The sequence below is a fragment of the Carcharhinus amblyrhynchos genome, chromosome 15 (genome assembly GCF_965287045.1).
Source record: "Carcharhinus amblyrhynchos chromosome 15, sCarAmb.v2.hapA, whole genome shotgun sequence".
In the NCBI taxonomy this organism is placed as follows: Eukaryota; Metazoa; Chordata; class Chondrichthyes; order Carcharhiniformes; family Carcharhinidae; genus Carcharhinus; species Carcharhinus amblyrhynchos.
In genome coordinates this window covers 36,377,008-36,401,257 of record NC_137338.1, presented here as the reverse complement: position 1 = coordinate 36,401,257, position 24,250 = coordinate 36,377,008, and the positions used below count along the sequence as shown (strand labels likewise).

The 24,250-nt window shown below is 40.2% G+C and overlaps 1 protein-coding gene across 6 annotated transcripts in view; it reads right to left on the bottom strand.

Annotated features, from left to right (window-relative positions):
- dcaf6 (ddb1 and cul4 associated factor 6) overlaps nucleotides 1-24,250 on the bottom strand; it is a 136,202-nt gene that overhangs the window by 15,945 nt on the left and 96,007 nt on the right. For 4 of the 6 annotated variants that reach the window (XM_080203808.1, XM_080203810.1, XM_080203812.1 and 1 more), the window contains 3 exons: nucleotides 15,257-15,295; nucleotides 4,636-4,774; nucleotides 4,385-4,541 (listed from right to left, as the gene is read on the bottom strand). In XM_080203808.1, the coding sequence (XP_080059934.1) occupies nucleotides 4,385-4,541; nucleotides 4,636-4,774; nucleotides 15,257-15,295 (335 nt within the window). The remainder of the gene's footprint in view (nucleotides 1-4,384; nucleotides 4,542-4,635; nucleotides 4,775-15,256; nucleotides 15,296-24,250) is intronic. The other 2 variants (XM_080203809.1, XM_080203814.1) reach the window with 1 other exon arrangement.

The following is a 24,250-nucleotide window of genomic DNA, read 5'->3' as shown; positions in this document are numbered from 1 at the left end:
CATAAAAAGAGTAATGGTGGAGGTAAATTGAAGGGCTCAGGTCCCAGTGCCTGCAAAAATTCACATGTAAATATATTCAGGAAAAGTTCATGTTATACAAGTTACACAAACACACACTATACAAAAATACATTTTATTTGCCCATTATCTTCCTTGGATGGAATATTGCTGATGACAAATATGGCTATTAGCATGAAGACTATAATGGTTGTTTCCACCCGTGACTTTTTTTGGGGCAAAAGTTGCAGCACTTACATGTAGTCATCATCATTCTGTAAAATTATATTCCACACACTGAGCAAAGTGCCTTATTCAGCTAGCAAAAATCAGAGGATTTGTTTAGTGAAATGGACAAGAACATCCCTTGCCTGAGAAAGGGTAGCCTAACATGAGGATCCTAAGATTTTGGATAGCTGTATGGTTACGGAAAGACTGAAGTGAATGATCCAACTTGTCTGAAAATTATAGAAATTACTACATCCATTTATGGAGCAGGATTATGCTGACAGAGCAGATTTTGTGCTCTCTGTGCTTGCCTTTGGGGCAAGGCAATGGGAATGATTACCTAATTCCAGGGCAACTTTGCACAGAATTCAGGACCAAGTGCCTCCCTATTTGCCGAGGCACCAGATCACTGCGGTGTAGTCTATCCACAGGAAGACTTACCTGCACGTTGTAGATGGAAGTTCTGTGTTTCAACGAGACTGCTCCAAGTTCCAACCTGCTGTTGTGCCAGGTGGACTGAAATGATGTTCAGGTTCCCTGTACCCAGGTGGAAATCCTATCCAGAGAGGGAAGCATCAGTGATCAGGATGACAGGTAGGCTGGGTATGCATCTGCTACCCGCCAGTATATTGCCTTTGATTACCTCCATTATGGTTCTATTAGTGCAGAGCTAGAGGAACTACAGTCCCCCAATCAGTTGCTACTAAATGTTTCAAGAGGGCTATATCTGTTTTGTCTTGCTGCAACTGTTATACCATAATACATATTTAATACTTCAGCCAATTAGACTGGGCTGACACTTTGAACAGAACTTTTCTCATGTGGCACTCCAAAGATATCATAAACATTAACCATCCCCTATTCACACATCAGTGGAGCAGAACGTCATGATTGAGATAACTTCATAGTCTACACAAATTTTTATTCACCAACTACTCTATAATTTGTATTTAAACTTGGCAACAGGGAACAACTGAAAAGCACCAGAAAGGGTACTGATACCTTTCTTTATAACTTGATTATTATGAGGCAGTTCCACAGTACATATTTTTCCCTCCTCCCACCCATCATTAATGCAAATAATGGTATCTGGGCCAATGTACCACTGAATGCCTGATAAAGGATGCATATCTAGTGCAACTGGCATCATTCCACAGCTGTTGACTTAGGTCTGGTGCATTACACCATGTCTTAAAATCCTATTGTACTTGAGAATTTGTTTGGTGACCAAAACATGTTGCTCATCCTGATCTTTGAAAAAAAGGTGATTTCTGATAAGAAATTCAGACTTCATGACTATCTGTATCCAAAATAGATAAGATTTGAGCATTATAGATGTAATATTTGGCATACATCACACCTTCCTTTTCAAAGTGTTGTCACCTGCTCCACTGTCTTTACTTGAAAGAAACATTGATATTGTTCTATTTTTCCAAAAGGATTTTAGAAACTCCTTGAAAAGCCAAAAGGATGATGATGAGGAGGAAGATAGGTAAAGAGAAGGCCAAGGAGAAAATGAAAGAACTTGCATTTATATAGCACATTTCACAACCTTATAATCCCAAAGCACTTTATAGTCAATGAAGTACTTTTTAAGTGTAGTCACTGTTGCAATGTAGGAAATGCAGCTACCAATTTGCACAGAGCAATGATCGACAAACAGTGATGTGACCCTGACCAGACAATCTATCTTAGTTAAGGGATAGATACTTGCCAGGACACTGGGGTAACTGCCCCATTGTTTTCTGAAATAATGCTGTAGGATCTTTTACTTCCACACAAGTTGGCATATAGGGACTTCAGCTTGATGCCTCATCTGAGGCATCTTCCAACAGTGTACTGCATTGAAGTGCCAGCTTAGGTTACATGCTCATCTTTTTGGGGTGGGATGAACCCAGAACCTTATGATGCAGCGTACAACCAACTGTGTCACAGCTGACATAAAACAGTAAAGAAGAGGGTGAGGAAAAAGGTGAGCAGATGTGAAGAGAAGGAGGAAGGTAAGAGGAAGGTGTTATGGAGAGGGAGAAAGGGGAAGAACAACAACTTGTAATATGGTATCTTTAATGCAAAAAAAGTCCCAAAATTCTTCACAGGTTGGCAAAATGAGTTCAGAAAGCAAGTCAGGAAAGGAGACATTAGAATGCAATAACAAAAATTTGGTTGAAGACGGGATTTGAGAAGGCCAATTAAAAGAGTGAAGTAGAGAGGAGAGGTTTAATGGAGGGAATTTCAGAGGGCAGGACCCAGGGATAGAAGCCTTTGCCAGCCACGTTGGAGAAAGTCGAGGAAGGCCAAAAACACTGATCTGGGGAGATTTTAGAATTAGTTCATTAATCGGTATGAGAGTAAAGATTTTATAGTTAATGGAATATACAGATCAGGGCTAATGTGAATCAACGAGAATGGGGCTGATGAGCTAGGACCACTTAATATGGAAAAGATATACATAAGCAGAGTTTACAACAACTTGGAGTTCATGAATAGTGAAAATTGGGAGTCCAACTGAGTTTTGGGGTAATTAAATCTGGAGATGGCTTATGGGAATTTCTCAGTGGCAAAAGGGCTTACTGAGCAGAGATGGACAATACAGTACAGATTTGTAAATAACATTATGATTGAGAAGATAGGAATTCTTAAATTCAGCTCAGAGTTGAACAGGGTACAGTGATCAGGCATGGATAGATAGATTCAGTGCGCAAAAAAGTGAGGATCAAAGACGATAGTTTTGTATTTCCCAATTTTTGAGCTGAGCTAAAACTTAGTCCATTCAGGACTGGATGTCAGATGAATTATTTGACAGCTAAGCAGCTGTCATGGGGTGAAGAGATGGGAGAGAGATGAAGTTAGATGTCATCAGTGTATATGTGGGAGCGGATTCCAAGATTCAATGCAGCTATATCTTCTACTATTCAGACTACTGTTGAATTAAAATTAATAGCAATGAAGAAAATCCTTTCAAAGGAACAATAGGCAGAAATGGCTGTACTAAGGTCTTTAAACCCTTTGGAGATAGATGCTAAACTTAGGGACTTTTTAAATCTGAAGTAAAACCCAATCAACTAAATTCATAGGGAATGTTGCTTACAATTTTCATTCTTGCCATTGAAATTTCCATATAATTATAACTTAGAAAGAGAAGGTTTAAGATACAAATCATAAAATAAGAAGATGCACTGTTTTTAAAAAGGAATGCTTTTTAAACTTGTTTCAGCCGTTGAAATTTTTCCTTCATCCATTTTTCTCCCCCACAGGCAGGAACATATAGTACAGTACAGTTCTGTAAGAGGAAATGTCTGCAGTAACTTACTCAAGTGACCTTGACGGTAAATGCTGTCTGTGAATTCAACCAATAGCACCACAACCCATCTCTGTCCTCACCTAGAGTCCATGGAGTGTTTTTCAGACTTCACTGGATAGCGACAGAGGTGCAAACTTTAGCTATTCTTTTTTCATCCTCACCTGGGGTCACTGAGGCCAAATATGAGTCAGTGCAAAACTTCCCTCATCACCAATGCTACAGATATAAAGCAAATTTAGTTAAATCTAGAGTCAGCCCTGAGCCAATGTCAAAGGAAGACTTCCTGGAGAAGGGAGTCCTATCTCATCTCATCAAAATCAGGCCAGGGTTAAATCCTCTCTCTTTCAAAAATCAGGCCAGGGTTGAATTCCCTCCCCCCAGTTTTACTATTAGTGCCAAGTGGAAACTGCTTTGTACTGATACCAAATGCTTAATTTGAATGTTGTGCCGATAATGGCATTGCCCAGTTGAAACTGACCAAATTGAAACTGAGAATCACAGAATCCTACAATGCAGAAGGAGGCCATTCGGCCTACTGAGTCTGCATTGACCACAATCCCACGCAATCCCTATCCCCACAACCCCATTAATTTACCCTACTAGCTAGTTCACCTGACGCTAAGGGGCAATTTAGCATGGCCAATCAACTTAACCCGCACACCTTTGAAGAATGGGTCCGGTCATTGTAGTACTTCGGAGAATGGGTCTAGTCATTGTAGTGCTATACTGTATAGTGCATTTGCCTTATAATCATGGCCCCCTCAGATTTCCTCTCTTAGTACTTCAGCAGAGTTGTCACAGTTCATTATTAGCACTCCAAAATGCAGGGAAAAATATTCCTTCTTGTTGACTACTTACTCGGATCAAAAGGATGAGGCTGTAGACAGTTCACCACATGGTTGTCAGCTTCCAATAGCATCAGTAACTCAGCTGTCTGCCGATCCCAGATGAATATGTGACCACAGTCTGAGCCACTAATTACATAATAACTACCCCAGAAGTTGGCTTCTTTGATCTGAACCCAAAGACAGTCAATTATCATTGTGTATTTCAACAGCAAAAATGCCTTTTTATATTATTATAAAGACAGTTTTACAAGATTTGTTTACCATTGTTCTCGAGTTACGGTGGCCTTTGTATACCATTTTAAATGTAGGTTTTCTTATGTTTTGAGTCTCTAGCTCCTCCATTTCCTTCTTTTCTTTTCTCCTTCTGAATAACTCCTGAATACGGGCAGCTGCAGTACGTCTAAGTATCACGTGTTGTAATTCAGTACAAAAGTTTAAAACAAAGGAGAGAAAAATGTTAATTAGTTTCATTAAAAAAGAATTTTAAAGAGAATGACCTTTCTTGGCATGTCAAAGCTGTTACAAAGGTAAGTCAATTTCAAAAATAAGCGGTGCAGCAACAACTTGCATTTTAATCTGCCTTTCGCAATGAAGATAGACTGGAAAAAGGACATAGAGGAGATCTCCATGGAGTTCTCTTTATCCTTTACAGTGAAGTAGTATCAGCTCACTAACATTCCATCTGTATGGTCAATCCTTCCATGTCTCTGAGATGTACAAGGTCCACATTCTGCTACATTTACACAGCAACACTGCTCAAACTTAACTTATTACTAGATTGGGATACCATCCAATTAACCAATGGTATGATGTCAAGCCATAAACCTGGGAGCTCCAGCTTTTTCTGATGAGTTCCATAGGGAGCAACAGTTAGTTCTGCCTTTAAAATGACCTCACTTAGTATCTCATCTGAAATAAAGTTACTTTAAGAGATAGGAGTTAAAGATTTCCTGTAACTTTAAACACAACTACGATGCCACTATTCCTAAAGTTGAAAACTATGCACTTTGAAAATTAACAATAATATATTTCACATTGCAAGTGCAGTCCATCTATTAGCCCATTCTGAGTTTAGCTCTTCATTACAATGTTTATTTTAGTTATTGCTTCTCAAAAATAAATAAAAATACTGAAAATTTCCACACTTGAAAACAGTACCTCTTCAGGCCGGCAAGGAAAGATTAATTTGTATTAATACATGTTTCAGGATATCCCAAACCATTTCCTAACCAACTAAGTAACTCTGAACGCAGTCATTGCTGTAAAGTAGGGAAACATTGCAAGGCAGATTGCACAGTGCCAGTGCTCCACAAACAACAATGAGATAAAGACTAAATTATCTCTTTTATTACTGAACCAGCACAATTAAATGTTGGCCAGAATAACAAGAGGACAACCTTGAACAATATCATGGTAAATTTTACACCATCCCACCTGAAAGTTGCACCTCAGACAGCACTACATTCTCGAGTAATTCACTGAAGTAGCTCGCCTAGATCATGTGCTCAAATCTCTGGAGTTGGGCTTGAAACTAGAACCATTTTGACCCGAAAGTAGGAATGCTACCACTTAACAAAGACTGAGACTTTGTCACAGTGAAACTAAAGGCACACGTAATCTCAAGAGTATATCTTCTGTCAAGATTGGGAGCACAATTCAGCCAATGAGATTTCTGCACTTTTTGTCATGATTACTAATTTGAGGGGTGACTTGAAAGTGTGTTGATTTGTATTGGATACAGCAATGACATAGCCGTATTATTCATCGCAGGGTTAATGATAATTCTGAAGACACATCTGATGCTTTGGGGGTGAGGATTTGAATCCACCCTTGGCAGATGGTGAAATTTGAATTCAATAAAAAAAAATCTGGAATTAAAAAGTCTAATGATGAAACCATGGCTCAATTTTACCATTGTGTCACGCCCGAACATGGTGAAGTCAGGTGTGAGGCCATTAATGTGCAGTTGCCCACTTTACCAAGGCTCAAAAATGGCTGCAATCCAATCTGTGCCAAAACAGGCAGAATGGCGATTTAAATGTATTTGCATTAATAGGCTGTCAGCCCAACTTTACCAGCATTTCCCCCTTTACCATCGCATTCACACATCCAGATTTGGTGCGAAACAGACCTGCTCAGCAAAGATCTGTTTCAGGTGCTCCAATTTCTGAAGAGGTAAGTTCAGAGCTTCCAATTGCTCTCTGACTCAGATCAGTGGGGGGGGGGGGGGGGGGTGGGGGGGGGGGGGGGGGGGGGGCGCGCAGAGAAGGAGGTGGACCAGATCATTTTCTGGTGGTGGGTGTGGTGGGGGGGCACTGTGTGTGTGTGTGTGTGTGTGTGTGTGTGTGTGTGTGTGTGTGTGTGGAGGGAGGCCAGACCATTGTCTGGTTGGGAGAGTGAGGGAGGGGGGGCCCGTTGTTTGGGGGGGGTGGGGGGCAAGAGAACCACTGCCTCACGAAGCGATCGGTGGGGGAGAAGTGGGTGCAGAGGGTTGCGATTGGTCTGGGTAATGGGGGAGATGAGTGGATAAGGGGAATAGTAGGGGTGGGGCGATGTCTGTGGAGGCCATCGCTCCTACTTTTTCCTCCCGGGCCACTTTATCTGTCTTTTGTGGCCCAGGAGTGATGTGACAGGGCCGTGTTTTTCAATTTTTTTCTCACTGCGTATGCGCGGTTCAGAGCTCCGATCGTTTCAGGCGCGCTAAGCCCCGTCCACAGTGGGATTCAGACTCGCGATTCTTTCTCAAGCTAGGTGCACAGGGGGCGCCCGAGAGCAGATTTCCAAGTCGGATCTGAATTGTGCCTAGATTCAACACTTAGAATGAAAATGGTAAAATCTGGCCCTATGAAACCATTGTTGGATTGTGGTAAAAATCTATCTGGTTCACTAATGCCCTTTAGGGAAAGAAATCTACTGTCCTTATCTGGTCCAGCCTACATGTGATTTCAGAGCCACAACAACGTAGTTGACTCTTAAATGCCGATTGAAATCGCCTTGCAAGCCACTCAGCTCATGAGTAGTTACGAATGGGTAACAAATTCTGGCCCAGCCAGTGACTCCCATATCTCACAACTGAATTTAAAAAAGATCATAGAATCCCTACAGTGCAGAAGAGGCCATTTGGCCCATCCAATCTGCACTAATCCTCTGACAGAGTATCTTACCCAGGCCCTCTTGCCTGCACTACTCCTGTAATTCCACACATTTATCATGGCTAATCCATCTAATTTACACATCTTGGGACACTAAGGGGCAATTTAGCATGGCTAGTCCACCTAACCAGCACATCTTTGTAGTGTGGAAAAAAACCGAAATATCCACAGGAAATCTATGCAGGCAGGAGTAGAATACGCAAACTCCACACAGACAAGTCGCCCAAGGCTGGAATTGAATCAAGGTCCCTGGAGTTTTGAGGCAGTAGTGTTAAGCACTGAGCCACCCTTAAAGGTTTAAGATACTCCAGTTATATACAATGTATATTTCTTTCTCATTATCAAAATTAAGTCATTTATTACAAGCTTTGGCAGCAATTGAAGGAATTGATGAGAAAGTTAATTTTCAAATATCATGATTATTTAAAGAAAGGAGAAAGCATGGCACTGCAAAACATTACTTACTAAGACACACACTATTGGGGCTTTTTCAACTCATAATTTAACAAATAACCTCAAAGTTTATTCAATGCATTTAACAATTTATTTCTAGAACTGCTTACCCTTTAGGCAACATTTATCCCTTACTTCGATCTTAAATTGTTATATTGGTTTGATCACTTAAAATCAAATTTCAAGGATTTGGACATGGCACTACCTTTGAGGCAAACATGTCAAATGGAAGCCAGGACATTTTTTTGCATGAGTAAGAGTAGCATTTAAAAATATTATTAATTAGTAGGTGTAGAGTGCATCTGTCGGAAATTAAATACTGAAGTCTGTATGGAATTTACACATGGAAATAAACAGAACATGACAGTAGCATCACAAGATTGATGCAAATCAGAAGGCCCATCTTAGTTCATCCCTCAACTCTCATCACAGCAATCAACTGGTTCTTAAATTGTTCCAACTCGGAATGCCATTCTGTGCATTAATCAATATTTGAGTGAAGAAGCACATCCTGACATTGGCCCTAAATTTGCCTTTTCCTAGTTTATGCCTATACCCCTTATCCTGTTATTGTAGTTTACTTTTCAATAGTATTTGAGATTAATCTTGTTTACTATCATATAAATCTAGGTCACCTCACAGTTACCTCGTTCAAGGCTCAAAAGGCCATGTTCTCCCGCCTTCTTCTTAACTTAATCTTCAGATGCTGGCAAAATAATAGTTTGCATTTATATAGTTCCTTTAATGTAGGAAAGCATCTCAAGACACTTCATGGAAGCTTAACCAGACAAAATAGACCCAGCCATAGAATGAGATACGAGAAGTGATTAAAAGATTGGTCAAAGAGTTGAGTTTTCAGGGAGGAAAGGGGAAGAGAGGCTATTCTGTTGGAAGGAGCTTCACTGGAACTGCACCAAGACCAGTGTCCAGGGAAATCAAAAATCTGGGGCTAGATAGAGAACTTTAAACTAAATAGCTGAGGCGAGGGAAAGGTGGAAGTTCAGTTAAGGGGAAATTCAGGAAATTAGAAAGGCAATGAATAATGCAGGGTAGTGATATGGGTAAGACTAACTAGAGTGTGACAGGAAGGGAGACAGCATATAAACATAAGGGTAAGCCAGCAAATATGGTTAGAACAGGGAAAAACAGTAAAAAAAAAATTCAAGCCTTTATCTGAATGCACACAGCATTCATAACAAGATCAATAAATTGATGGCATAAATAGAAATAAATGCACATGATATGAAAGTCATTACAAAGACTAGGTGCAATGTGACCAAGAGTGGAAACTGAATATTCAGATATGTCTTTTCAAAGGGATAGGAAGAAAATTAAAGGAGGTAATACAGCTCTGTTAATGAAGGAGATCAGTATAGTTCCACAAAATGATCTTGGCTTGAAAGATCAAGATGTAGAATCAGTTAGAATGGAGGGGGCATATTAACAAAGAAATGACGGGTTTTGAAGAAAGGTACTGCAATAACTGTGGACAATTTTAATCTTCATATAGATTGGAAAAAATCAAATTGGTAAAAGCAGACTTTGGGATAAGTTCACTGAGTGTTTTCAGGACAGTTTCTTGGAACAATATGTTGTGGATGCAAGGAACAGGCTATTTTAGACCTGGTAATGTATAATGAGATAGGATTAATTAATGATCTCATAATAAATGATCCTCTTGGAATGAGCAATCAGTATCATCATTTAGGCTGTGTTCATCCAGTGTGGCATGTATTGCTCCTCATGCCTTATCTATGCATTGGTATTTCCTACTGTTCTTCGTCTTCTTAGGCTCCCCTTCTTCTCTTTTCTGTTATTGGCTGCCATTCCATTAACCTGTTTATCCACCTCATATCATTTCTTTGAGCAACATGCTCAGCCCTTCATCATTTGACTTATTTGATCTTCTGAATTACTTTCTTAAGTCAAGTTTTCTGGCATATTTCATTGTACTTAATGTTATCCCGAATGGATATATATAACATCGGTCTTCCCATTGCTCTCTGAATTATGCACAGTTTTTGTTCTATATATCTTGTAGTTGTCCATGATTCCATCCCCATACGTCACGGTCAGTAGCATACACATCATACAACTTTCTCCCTAATGCCAGTATTTTCTTATCTCTCATAATATCTCACAAAGCAACTCCATTCTGCCTCAATCAACGCTTCTTCTTTTGAACAATTCTCCACCTTTAATGTTTTGTTCAGATATTTGTATTTAGTCACTTTTTCAATTTCTTCATCTTTAATTTGTATGGCACCTTCTGTCTTGAAGTTCCCCATATATGTTTTTCTCTGTATATTTTAGTCCAAATGTTCTTCTCTTCAAGTTATTCAGTTGTACTTCCAAGTCTTTAACAGGTGACACAAGTCTTTTCTCAATCAATATTTAATCCTCTCTCTAATTATATCCCAAACATGCTTTCCATGACTTTGTGAATAGTTTTGGTGATAGGATTTCACATTCAATTTGAGAATGAGTAACTTGGTTGTGTCTGGAGCCAAGGGTAGATCCTTGGGGAACTCCAGATTTAATGGTGCAAAGACAGGAGGAAACATCCTTACTGGAGATACCTTTCCAATTATAATCAGAATATCTATAGAAGCAAACAATCCCAGTCTACTCAGCTGGAATAGGGGAGAGTCACTAAGGAGGATGGTGCAGTCGAAGTGTCAAAGGCTGTGGGAAGGTCAAGGAAGGTGTGCCCATGGTCACAGACCAATAGGATGCCCTTTGTGGGTTTTCCAGTGCTGTGGCAGGGCAAAATTCTGGTTCAAGAGGTTTAAACATGGTAAGATGGCAGTGGATTTAAGAGATGAAAATACGTTCCAGAACTTTGGTATGTGAAGAGATGTTAGCTTGATTAAGCGCACTGGCATCAAGGGTGAAATGAAAACTAAACCCATTGTACTTAATTCTGCTGTGTGGATACACAGGGCCCAATTTTACTATTGCGTTATGCCTGTTTTCTGGCACAAAAACTTGGTAAAGTTGGGTGTGACGCAAGTAATGGAATTCATGCCCACCTCCACACTAGTTCCCTCTTCACTGAGGCCTGAAAATGGCCACGATCAGCACAGTGCCCGAAACAGGTGCAGCCATTTAAATGCGTTGGCATGCCCAACTTTATCGGCACTTCCCCTTTAACCACCGCGTTTGCCCATCCAGGATCGATGGATGGGAGAAGCAGACATGCTTCATACAAGTCTGATTTGGGATCCTTCACTCTGCCCGAGATCAATGGGGGTGAAAGGGGGTCTGCTGCCATTCTGCCTAAGATCAGTGGGGTGGGAAGGGGGTGGTCTGCTGCTGCTCTGCCCGAGATCAGTGGGGGGAGGGGTTTGCTGCCACTCTGCCTGAGATCAGTGTGGGGGGTAGAGGGGGGGGTTCCGTTGCCACTTTGCCTGAGATCCGGAGGGTAGGGGGAAGGTGGTTAACTCTGCCTGAGATTGGTAGGGAGAAGGCCCATGATCAGTTTGGTGGCTGTGTTCTTGGGGGATAAGGGAGTCAGTAACGTTGTGGGGTTGGGGCAATGTCAGTGAGGGTCGGGGGAGGCATTAACCGCCCCGGGAGGGATGTGGCAGGGGAATGGCATTCTATCAATTTTTTTCTGCGCATATGCAGTTGGAGGCACCGATTGGGGCTGCAGGGTTTTGGCGCATTAAGCCCTGCCCAAAGGCTTCTGCAGAGAAATTCGGAATTGCTGATTTTTTTTTTTGCAGGCAGAGTGTGTATGGGGGCCCCTTAGAACGGGTCTAAAAGTTGGATCTGAAACACTCCCAGTTTGAACTCCACCCAGCACTTAGAATCAAAATGGTAAAATAGAGCCCACAATATCTATATTTCAATTCCTCCGAAGTCTTCAATGATTCTGATGCAACATATAAAAGCCAAGTCATCTTACTTCTTCCTTACATGCTAATCTTCTGATGGCAGGGAACAGTTGTTCTCTGTGATCTCCAATATGTACCCTTGTGAAATTACACACCATACTCAAGGTGGTTTTTGCCAGACCATTATATCTCAGCACATTTCATGTCTTATACTCTACTGAAACAGCAACATAATTCAGCTTTCTGTTCTTTTTATTAATTGCAACTCTAGTGAATGCTTATATTGCTTTCAATTTCACCCCAAGCTAGTTCAAAATCGTTCATAATAAAAGTCGCCCAGATTTTATCCAATTTGCAGTACTGCCAACCACATATAGCTTCTTTCTGGTTTACATTTCTTGGTTACCTTACTAAACTTGAATATTTTTCCTGGGTTTAATAAATTTTCTTTGAGTTTTTGAATCCAAGTTGTTGATATGGATTAGATTTGGTAAGAGTCCCAGGACTGATTCCTGTAGCTTTGCACAGAGTATGTAATCCTTACCTCAACATCACAGACAATGGGAAGCTGAATAACATTTATCTGAACTCTTGTAAGTTCATAAATCTTTAAACATTGTTTAAACAACATAAAATAGCCATTCACTGTTAAAGATGCATTTATTATCTGCCCAATTAAAATTAACACCTATACATATTTGAGAAATTATTAAGATATTCACTTCTATTGCTTTCTAAAATATGCAGTGGCAAATTTAATTTTAGTAAAAATGAAGCAAGTGCCATAAATGTGAATGTAGATAAATCCCACTATAGTATGATTTTTGCTCAAATACAAGTGAAGGTTTATACTGAAGGACTTCTTAAACCAAGCTTTTAAACTAAGCTTTGATGGAGTAACCTTTTTTGTCCTTTCCCATCTTAACTAATGTGGTATTCAACTTTCTACTAAAACAATTACCACCTAAAATAAAAAAGGAGACTATATTGATTAGGATCACACCAAGAACAATGCCTTGATTTTATACTTCAAATAAGAAAAGAAATCTTTGTCTGCTACCATGAAGTTAGTGATATTCAACAGAAAATCCAACATGCAGTACAATTACATTGTCAATAAACAGTCCACATAACTGGTAAACTTCAACTAGTCTTATAAACTCTTTCATGCAACCTTAGTGCAAGGTGGCGTTAGTATCTTTTTTAAAATCAATTCTTTGGTTAATAATAAATAAAAGACAAATCAAGAGTTACAAAACATAAATAACAAATATACCACAAAGAGCACATGCTGTTAGGGTAATGAAAGTATGCAACAGGCAGTGGAGTTAAAATGGACAATACTGACAAAAAAACATTTAAAATTGAAGAGACTGTATTCCTTTGCTCCTTTCAAGCACATCCAGACCAAAGATGGACAGTCAACAGTTTTTAAATGATGTTTACCCTACACCATGACTTGAGTCCAGAGGGCAATCAAAAGTTAACTTTATTTTTCAGGCTTCTGGTACTGACTCCTGTTGTGCTGGTATGACACTGCCAGCTCACTAAAATTTATATTTTGTTAACCGTTAGCTGATTGAAGACGTGGAACATATGAAGTCAAACTGTTTAGCTGATTCTACAAAACAGCAACTCCTGAAAGTTAAGCCAAAGGAAAGAGGGAGGGAATCAAAATAGGTGAAATCAGAGAAGCAATGCAACTCCCTTGCTTAAGCTTCTGTTGTAAAGGTCTGCCAGATTTTGATATGTTTAATAAAGTGCAATATTTTTCCAAGTGTTTATCAAATAACTTTTTTTTAAAGCAAACCATAAGGATTAGTTTAGTGTAATTCAAAATGCATCAAAGCCAACTATAGTATGAACAATGGAGTGAATGAATACTTTTTTTTAAAAAAAGCTGTTTCCTTAGTGACTGTTGTTGGAATACAGTTCCTAAAGGCTCTCCATTTCATCAATCAAATAGCCATTGTACTTAGACAGTTAAAAAACTAGCATAGGTGTGCATTGGTGGGACAGAAGACAGCAGAGAATTCAAGAGGTGAAAAGGTTGAATTTATATGCAGATTAAATTCTGTGAGAAGCTCTGTGCGCTTACCAAGAATAGCCTACATGTAAAAAAATATACTTCAGGAAAAAAATTATGACAGGTAGCAGAGCTAAATGGGAGATCTCATTGAGACGTATAAGATGATGAATGGGATGGATAGGATAGAGGTGGAAAGACTCTTCCCGCTCAAAAAAGACAGTAGGACTAGGGGGCACAGCCTCAAGATAAAGGGGGGGCGGTTCAGAACGGAGTTGAGGAGGAACTTCTTCACTCAAAGGGTGGTGAATCTCTGGAATTCTCTGCCCGTTGAAGTGGTGGAGGCTGCCTCGCTAAATATTTTTAAGAAGCGGGTTGATGGGTTTTTGATAAGAGAGGGGATTAAGGGTTATGGGGAGAGGGCGGGAAAGTGGAACTGAGCCACGACAGATCAGCCATGATCTTATTGAATGGCGGGGCAGGCTCGAAGGGCCAGATGGCCTACTCCTGCTCCTATTTCTTATGTTCTTATGTTCTTATGTTCTTAATGGGACTGAGAAATCATTTTGATAATCATCTCCATTCTGTTCACAAGTCTGATCCTGACTTTCTCTTGCTCACCACCCAATTTCACATTCTATTTCTACTCTGATCTTTCCGTTTATGTACTCCAAAAAAGTCCTCAAAAGTTTAAATCTTGCATTGAATGTTATTTGAAAAACTATTACTTCCTTGGATCTAGATTCAAATCTTGCCTGAACAAAAATAACACTAAATGTTTTATTTTTCTGATAGGTGTGCATGGGCTCAGATGAAAAAAAATCAAATCAGCCTCATCACAATACTCTGTCAACATAATTCCATTAACGTAGTTATTTTTGAACCCATATAGAGGCCAAAGAAAAGGTTTTGCTTAAAGCGCCACCCAAGTATTCAAAATTTGTAATTAAATTGAGATTTCAGAACATTCAGTATATAGATTCAAATGTCGAGTAGAAAATACTGTTCATAATAACACTAAATGCTTAATGTACTTTCATGACACACCCTGTTTACAATTTTAACAAGGACATGCACATCACTTAAGTAAATTATAAATGATTGCCAGAATAGCAGACAGGAATATGATAGGGAGACGTCAGTGCTCACTTGCGAAAATTTCCAAGAGCAACTTACTCCCTTAAATCTTCGGTATCTGATTTTGAATTGTTTGATAAATTGTATATAATCACCATAAGTACTAGTTTAAGCAGGTTACGTTAGCTTGCACCATCTTTCCTCACCTTAATTAACACATAGGCAGGAAATAGAAGGAGCACTGTCTCTTCAAGAGTAATCATGGGTTATATGAGAAAAACATGGTTTGAACTGATAAAATCCAATCTTCAGTACTGTTAAGTAGATAGAATTACCTCATTCTATCACCCACTGCCATTCCTCTGAAAGTAAATCTATCAAGGAGAAAAAGAATAAGGGCTCAGGTTATACATGAGCAGCCTTGGGTGTCATAAGAGCTGATGCCACATTCCCAGATTCTGTCAACATTACTGGAATGAAATATTTCAGAAAAGTTTCTTAAATGACAGTCCAACTGTTATGGCACCCTCTAATGTATTAAATTTTTTTCTAATAATCGATTAACATTCTTACATGAGTAGAAATAGTTACAAAAGATTCAAGTCCAAAGCTGCAATATAGGCTTATTCCTTTACTTTGTTATATATATTTTGGTGCATTTATGAAATCTTTAGGCAGTTAACTCAGCAGCCAAAACATTGTGATTGCTCATTTCTTTCATCTGGTAATAGCCTGTTGATGCTATGAAATCAGATTTTAATTTTGAAGAACTATTCAGGATTTTACTTTGATCCAAAATTCTACAGACTCGGTATCAAATTTAAAATTATTTTCCAATTTGGGAGATACAAGTGTACTAAATTCAAAAAGGACGATTAAATGCCTGTATTTTTGCTCATCAGATATTCTTACATGGTGCAAGATGGGAGACATAACTTCACGATGGTTTCCCTTGTATTTAACGGAGGTAGCATTTTATATATACTGAAGTTCTATAAAAATATATCACAAGTGGCATTTAGCTACACACACACACACACACACACACACAGCTTAATGAGTTTTTTTAAAAGTCTATCCTTGACAGCCTATATTTTTTTGGTAATGCACAGACAGACAATAAAGACATCTTTGGATCATTTCAAAACATGAGGTCCTGCTAAAAGATATTTCTGGTCATTTGAAACAAACCAAAAAGAGTATAATCAATGCAACGGACATGCACTTTATCACCTTTTGTCTCAAACTATTTTGTATTGGCACTCAGGGCTTTAGAAACCAGAAAAATTCATTTTTATATATAGAAGACTTGTGACCATGGCTTTAATATATAGGTAGTATGCAAAAAAATACTATTTGAAACAAATACGTTGCATACATACAAACCACGCAAATTTAACTTGATCAGTTTTATAAAGTTAAAAATATAAATCTAAAAACGTGTGCCTACATGTCCTTTGCACTGTATTTGAAAATGTTTAATGTGCCACAATTATTAAAAGATGAATGAAAGCAATTTAAAATTACTCAACAAAATAAAACAGAAAATGCTGGAAATACTCAGCAAGTCAGGCATCTGTTGAGAGAGAAACAAGAGTTAATAGTTCAGGTCAATGACCTTTCATCAGAGCTGGAAAAAAATTAAGAGATGCAGCAGGTTTTTCACAAATACAGAAATGGGGAAAGAGGTGAGGAGAGGGGGCGGGTGGGGGGGTCACGGGGAGAACAAGCTTTAGGGTCGGAAGCAGGAGAAATTAAATGATGAAAGGAAAGGTGCGAGGCAAGAGGAGATGGTGACAGGACAAGAGACAAAAGATTATTCAAGAGCAGGTATAAAATAGGGAAATAGTGGAATAATTACAACAACTGCCATCTGGAAAAATGGGGGCACAGATTATGATCTGAAATTGCTGAATGGCTTTTGAGTGCTTAATCAAAGTACACAGCTCTGTGAGCCTGTGTTGAGATTCATTAGTATAGCTTAGGAGGTTGAGGACAGAGATCCGGAGTGGAGCAGAGAATTAAACTGACTGACAATTGAAATCTCAGGGTCACACTTAGTGACTGAGCAGAGATATTCTACAAAGTGGTGATCCAATCTCCATCTGGTGTCTCTCATGCAGAGGAAACCACATTGTGACCAGTGAATACAGCACACTAAATTGAAGGAAGCATGAGTAAATCACTGATTTACCTGAAAGGACTATTTGGGCCATGGACAGTGGAAAGTACAGGTATTGCATCTTCTGCGCTTGCATGGAAAGGTGTTGTGGGAAGAGAGGGTTGTAGGAGGTAACTGAGGAGTAGACCACAGTGTTGTGGAGGAGAGTCCCTTTGAAATGCTGAAGGGGCAGAGAAGGGGGAAAGGTATGTTTCGTGGTGGCAAAGTTGAGCTGGTGAAAATGGCAGAGGTAACTGATCAAATGTGGAGGCTGGTGCGATGGAAGGTGAGGGGGCCAGGGGATTCTATTGTGGTTTAGGAAGGGAAGGGATGAGTAGTAGTAGTGCGGGAAATGGAATGGACATATAGTTTTAACAACATGAAGTAAAACCACATGATATTTCCAGTGCAATAAAGTAAGTGGAAGAAGAATTTAAATATGCTGAGTAACACCACACATTTTATTATTCTGGATAATCTGGTTTTTGCATCCTCTCCCTCCAGCAGCGCTTGCATTATTTCTTTCTTTAAAAAAAATCACTTAAATTATGTACCAGCAAAAGAGTGTGGAATGTGGATCAGAAACAACAGCCTACATTTATACCAAGCCCTTAATGTAAATAATGCCCCATGGCATGGCACAGGTAACTGTGATGAAACAGACTGCAAGCCAATGAAGAAGTTAGGAGAGGTGATGGAAAGTTTGATTGAAGAGTTGAGTTTTGAGAGATTGTCTTAAAAGAGGATAGTGATGTGGATACAGGAGTTTCAGGCCAGAATTTCAGAAAGCAGATCCCAAGGGCTGAAGGCAGCTGCTGATGATGTGGTAAAGGGACTGGAGATGCAGATTTGTTCAATGTAAAAAGGTTATGATTATGGCGATAGAGATTATATTGATAGGGGCATTCTAATCTGCCAATTACAACTCCACCACTTGACTGAAACAGAATATTTGGGAATTGTATCAGCCCCCTGCTTAATTTTGGAAATAGGCAATTCCTCTTAAGGAATTACAGTTTGTATCTGTTAAATGAGGTGCTTTTTGCCTGCAACAGGTGCTGGAAGTCATTCTGAAAGTAAGTTTAACCTGGGAAAAACACAAGAATAGCGCAATATAGCAGAGTGTGCACTCCATGTTGTCCAATGCCACACTGGAGATCCTGATGCAGAAGTGAGTAGAGGGAGAGAGGCCCTCCATCAGATATTGAAAAGGCAATGGGAGCAGATAGCCTCTATGATCAATGCCCCAAAGGGCCGGAATTCAATTACCTCACCTGTATGTTATGGTCAGAGAATGAATCTTCAAATGTCATAGCTCACCAACTATATTACTAGTCTCGCACACTGTTCAATTCATCACATTCTTTCACTCGCCCATTCTCAATCACTGTCAACCATAATTCATATTTCACATTCATAACTTTGCATCATCCTCATATCCACTTGTACATATTGTATATTCAACCATAACAAGCACATCATCCAAACAGATTGCACCATACTCATCGACACAGTTCCCTCTCCCTTGCAAGACAGGGTGATGCACAATCACAGACGACAACACTTAACTCCTTATCTCAACAGGCAGAAACCATTCTTGGGATAGCCAAGACTAAGGTCACTATTGGAATGGCCGTGAAGATGACAGTAACTCATTCCTAATGCTCCTTTTTACAAAGCACTACCCCCTCATTCCACAATCCCTTCTGATTTACAAGCTGCAGATGGTCTTTTCTGCTTCACTCTCTACACTTAACCCTTATCCTTTCAGATACCCAAGAACTGCAATCTGGTGAGGCAATGGCATAGGAGCACGTAGTGGAATAGGGAGAAGAGACTGATGATGATAAATCATCTCTCAACCTTACAATTTCAGCCACCAGTTCAAATACCAAAATTGCACATAATTTGGAGGGTAGCACTGAGGTGGGGGCCAACACGTGATGAGAGAATAGGTATGAGTACCTGCAGCCATGGCAGAGAGAAAAGTAGCAAAGATGCCAGAAAGAGATGTTGCTGCAGTTCTGCTTCAAAGTAATCAGATGAGCACTTTGATAGAACAATGCACTTCAAAAAGCAAATGGATATACACAAAGAAAAAATGCTTGGTACATTGACAGGCCTGCTAAAAAGCCTATATTCAAAATCAAGATGCATGAGGAGTCTGGCATCAATTTTGATGTGGAGATGCCGGCTTTGGACTGGGGTAAAAACAGAAAGAAGTCTCACAACACCAGCTTAAAGTCCAACAGGTTTATTTGTCAACTTGAAGTCCTTCCTTTCCAATATGGAAATGAGATTACTTGCAAAATATGTTGCAATATCTGATGGTTGATGTTTCAGGTCCCATTGCAGCAGAAACTCAGATCGATATCATGCAAGCTCAGCTTATCCGGCAAGTGGTTTGCTATCATGGCTACGGATACCAGCGATCATGGAGGTTTCATAGCCTCAACAATGCAACAGTCTGTTCTTCAACAGGTTGTTGCTAGGACTGCTGAGATGCTGCCAGGGAGAGTGGCAGTGGCTGCATTAAGTAGGAGTCTGGTATCCTGTCTCAATCATTCCATCACTACCACTCTGTCAGTGCCACTGCTGTTGCCCATCAGTCAGCCAGTTGCTGTCACTATATCAAGGTGGTGCAGTCAAAAGCCAAGCCTACTAAAGCCAGAGCCAGCAAAACCATCTGCTGTCTCCCCAACTGAAAGTCTGCAGCCTTCTGTCAGCCATGTTGCAACCATTAGGTTAGTATAGTATAGGAGCATTAGGACTGGTAAAAGACACCCAAAGATAGACATTAAGGGAATGCACAACGGTAGTTAGTTGACTTCCGTATGGAATATTGAATGCTTCGATTTGTAATGTTCATTTTAAATGTTTGTTTTGTGATAGCATTTTTAAAGCATTGTAGCCAAGGCTCTAAGAGTGACACTGGGAAGGCATTGAGCTGTTGCTGAATGGAGAAATTGGAGATGCGTTCACTGGTACTACAGTCACGTGTGCTGAACATGGACAGGCTGTCGAAAAGAGGCTATGCTGCTTGTCTCCTTGTCAGCTGCTTCTTATGGCAAGAGGCAGTGTCCTCATGATGGCCAGATTGTGCAAGATGGAGCAGCCCATCACAAGTCATGGTGACCACAGCAGAGTCCAGGTAGTGAAAATATTGCGCAAGCACCACAATGATCAGTTCAATGTCATTTTGTGTGGCAGCATGACTCTCATTGTATGCTTGCTACACAGAGACTGCACACAGGCGAACTAAACTTTCTCATCCGGGAACCAATCTAGTGAAACTGTGCTGTACTGTCTCCAAGGCAAGCATATCGTTCCTTAGATATGGAGGCCAAGGGCCGGATTTTTAGCTCCCAATGGAAGTGCTAATCAGTCGTGAAACACTGAACTTCACTTTTTTTGCTGGAAAAACAATTTTCCATCTGGCATCACACCAAGATTGGGGGAACGGCAAATTGTGCGGAGGGTGTGGAGAGTCTGCAGAAGGATCTGGATAGGCTGGGCGAATGGGCCAGGAAATGGTAAATGGAATTTAATGTTGGCAAGTGTGAGGTGGTCCACTTTGGTAGGAAGAATGGTAGGAAGGACTATTACTTACGTGGTGAAAAACTGCAGCAGGCGACGGTGCAGAGGGACCTTGGGTTCCTTGTGCATGAGTCGCAAAAACCCAGCTTGCAGGTGCAGCAGGTGGTCAGGAAGGCGAATGGGATGCTGGCCTTCATCGCGAGGGGGATTGAATATAAAAGTAGGGAGGTCTTGCTGTAGCTGTATAGGGCATTGGTGAGGCCGCAGCTGGAGTACTGTGTGCAGTTTTGGGCGCCGCACCTGCGCAAAGATATTTTGGCCTTGGAGGGAGTGCAGAGGAGGTTTACCAGGCTGATACCGGAGTTGAGGGGGTTGAGCTATGAGGAGAGGCTGAATAAACTAGGCTTGTACTCGTTAGAGTTTAGAAGAATGAGGGGAGATCTCATTGAGATGTATAAGATGATGAATGGGATGGATAGGATAGAGGTGGAGAGACTCTTCCTGCTCAGAAAGGATAATAGGACTAGGGGGCACAGCCTCAAGATAAAGGGGGGGCGGTTTAGAACGGAGTTGAGGAGGAACTTCTTCACGCAAAGGGTGGTGAATCTCTGGAATTCTCTGCCCGTTGAAGTGGTGGAGGCTACCTCGCTAAATATTTTTAAGACGCGGGTTGATGGGTTTTTGATAAGAGAAGGGATTAAGGGTTATGGGGAGAGGGCGGGAATGTGGAACTGAGCCACAACAGATCAGCCATGATCTTATTGAATGGCGGGGCAGGCTCGAAGGGCAAGATGGCCTACTCCTGCTCCTATTTCTTATGTTCTTATTTTCTCATGAGACCCACAGAATTGCATTTCCTCCTGTACACTATTTTTATTTGGACTGGGTTTTGTTGAGCCTTAAAGAAATGCATCCCCTTGGATAGTTCATGGTCACTATGGGAAGCCTGAAGTCAGGAACATTCTGAAAGGTAAATGTAAAATATTTTGACACCTTCAACTGTCACTGTTAAATGCGATGTTGTAATACAGATGTATTTAATGAATGATTCATCATTACATCTGTCCTGAAAAGTTAAACATCACCTTTAACAGCATTACAGTACTTCCCCAATTGAAAAAATGCTGGAATGCATTAGAAATGTTAAAGAAAAATGTCCCATCAGCTTCATATGCTGTGGTTTAAACTAACTGACAGTTCTGGATGTTGGGAAAAAACCTCTGGACATGATCCACTCCCTTGATTGACAGGTAATCTATTTTGAAATTAAAATTTGTTTTTGTCATTTCATGATGTGGAGATGCCGGTGTTGGACTGGGGTAAAACAGAAAGAAATCCCACAACACCAGTTTAAAGTCCAAAACAGGTTTATTTGTAGCAAAAGCCGCAAGCTTTCGGGACAGCCTGTCCCTTCGTCAGGTGGCTGAACCGGTGTTGTAGGATTTCTTTCTGTTTTGTCATTTCAGACAATGTAGCTGGAACCTTTTGTTGCGACAGCAAAAGCCATTATAAATGGTTGGCTGGGTTTCAAAAGCTACTAATACCTTCAGGACAGCAGAGGTTTATTGATTTCTGAACCATTGAGGCTTTTAAGAGGCTGTAATAACAGAATATCCCTGTGATGTGGTTTCTTGTTTGTTTGCTAACCTAATAGGCACTGAAAGGATTATAATTTTTTTTTTGCAGTGGTTGGTTTTCTTTCCAGTATTAGTAATAGTTTGCTTGAATTCAGGGTATGGATGGTTGTTTTTTTTTTACCCTAATGACTTTAAAATAATTCCTATTGTTATTGCACTGCTCCTGGAGACCGTATATAGTGCATACTGGGTGTGACGATGGAGGATATATGGAAGTCTTGGATATGATCTGTTAGATCTAAGGAAGCATAGGATGGCATGGGAGTGGACAGGAGGGCTTGTTTTGTTTCCCTCTAATAAAAAGTGAAAGAATGATATGTACACCTTCATTATATGTTACATAATTTGTGAAACTCATAATGAGTCAGGGACTCACCAAAATTAACGTGAATAAAATAACAGTAAACAATGGTCCCAGCCTCAGACAATTCCCTAGACCAGATGGTTTCCACCACAGGGTTTTAAAGGAAGATGATGAGAACATTGGAAGATTACAGCTGTGCCATCTGCAAAGTTCTCTCAACTGGGAATCTTTCCTTTAGATTAGAAAATTTATCATGGCATCTCACTATTTAAGAAAGGTGGCAGAAGGAAACCAGGGATTATAGATCAGTTCATAGGAACCCTACACTGCAGGAGGAGGCCATTCAGCCCATCAAATCTGCACCAACCATAAATCCACCCAGGCCCTACTGCCATATCCCTACATATTTACCCGCTAATCCCTCTAACTTACACATCTCACGACTCTAAGGGACAATTTTTAACCATGGCCAATCAACCTAACCTACACATCTTTGGACTGTGGGAGGAAACCGGAGCACCTGGAGGAAACCCACGCAGACATGAGGAGAATGTGCAAACTCCACACAGACAGTGACCCAATCTGGGAATCGAACCCAGATCCCTGGAGCCGTGAAACAGCAGTGCTAACCATGTGCTACCGTGCCGTTCCTAGCATTTGTTTTTACAACAGTTCATCATTTAAGGACAAGATGACTGTATGCCGTGAAAAGTCTTCAGCTAATGAGAAAGAGCATTGTAATGGTTAAATCATGCCTGAAAAACCTGACTGAATTTTTTGAAGAGATCAGTAAAGAACTAGATAAGGGAATATCTACAGAAGTTATTTATTTGGACTTGCAGAAGGCATTTGATAAGGTCTTTCCTAAGAAGCTGTTAACTAAAATTGAAGGCAAATTGTTGACCTGGTTAGAAAATTAGCTGAGTGGAAGAAGACAATTATGGACAGGTACTCTAATTGGCAGATGTCAAAAGTGTTGTAATGCAACAATCTGTGCTAGGCCTCCATTATTGAATGTAGTTATTAATAAGTTACAAGATGGAATAGATAGCCAAATATTCCAATTCACCAATGGCAGATTTATAGGCAGTGGGAAACATTTTAGATGGGAGTATCATTTATTACCATCTCCTGGTAATTTTAAGCAAATGGGCAAAATTGTACAAATGGATTTCAATGTAGGCAGCTGTGAGGTCATCCACTTTGGACCTAAAAAAGATAGAATAGGGAGTTTTCTAAATGATGAAAAGCTATAAATAATGGCACTCCAAAGAGAATTGGGGTACAGAAAGTAAGCAAAAAAGCTAATGGTATGTCATCCTTTGTTCAAGGAGCCTAGAATATAAAGGGTGGAAGTCATAGAACATAGAACACTACAGCACAAACAGGCCCTTCAGCCCACGAGTTGCGCCGATCACATCAACACCTATCTATAACCCCCAATCCCATAAAACCCCATATACTCATCCAGAAGTCTTTTAAAAGACCCCAGCGAGTTCGCCTCCACCACCACTGACGGCAGCCGATTCCATTCACTCACCACCCTCTGAGTGAAAAACTTACCCCTAACATCACTTCTGTACTTTCCTCCCCGCACCTTAAACCTGTGTCCTCTCGTAGCGACCATTTCAACCCGGGGAAATAGCCTCATGTTTCAGCTATACTAAGTTCTGGTTAGATCACATCAAGA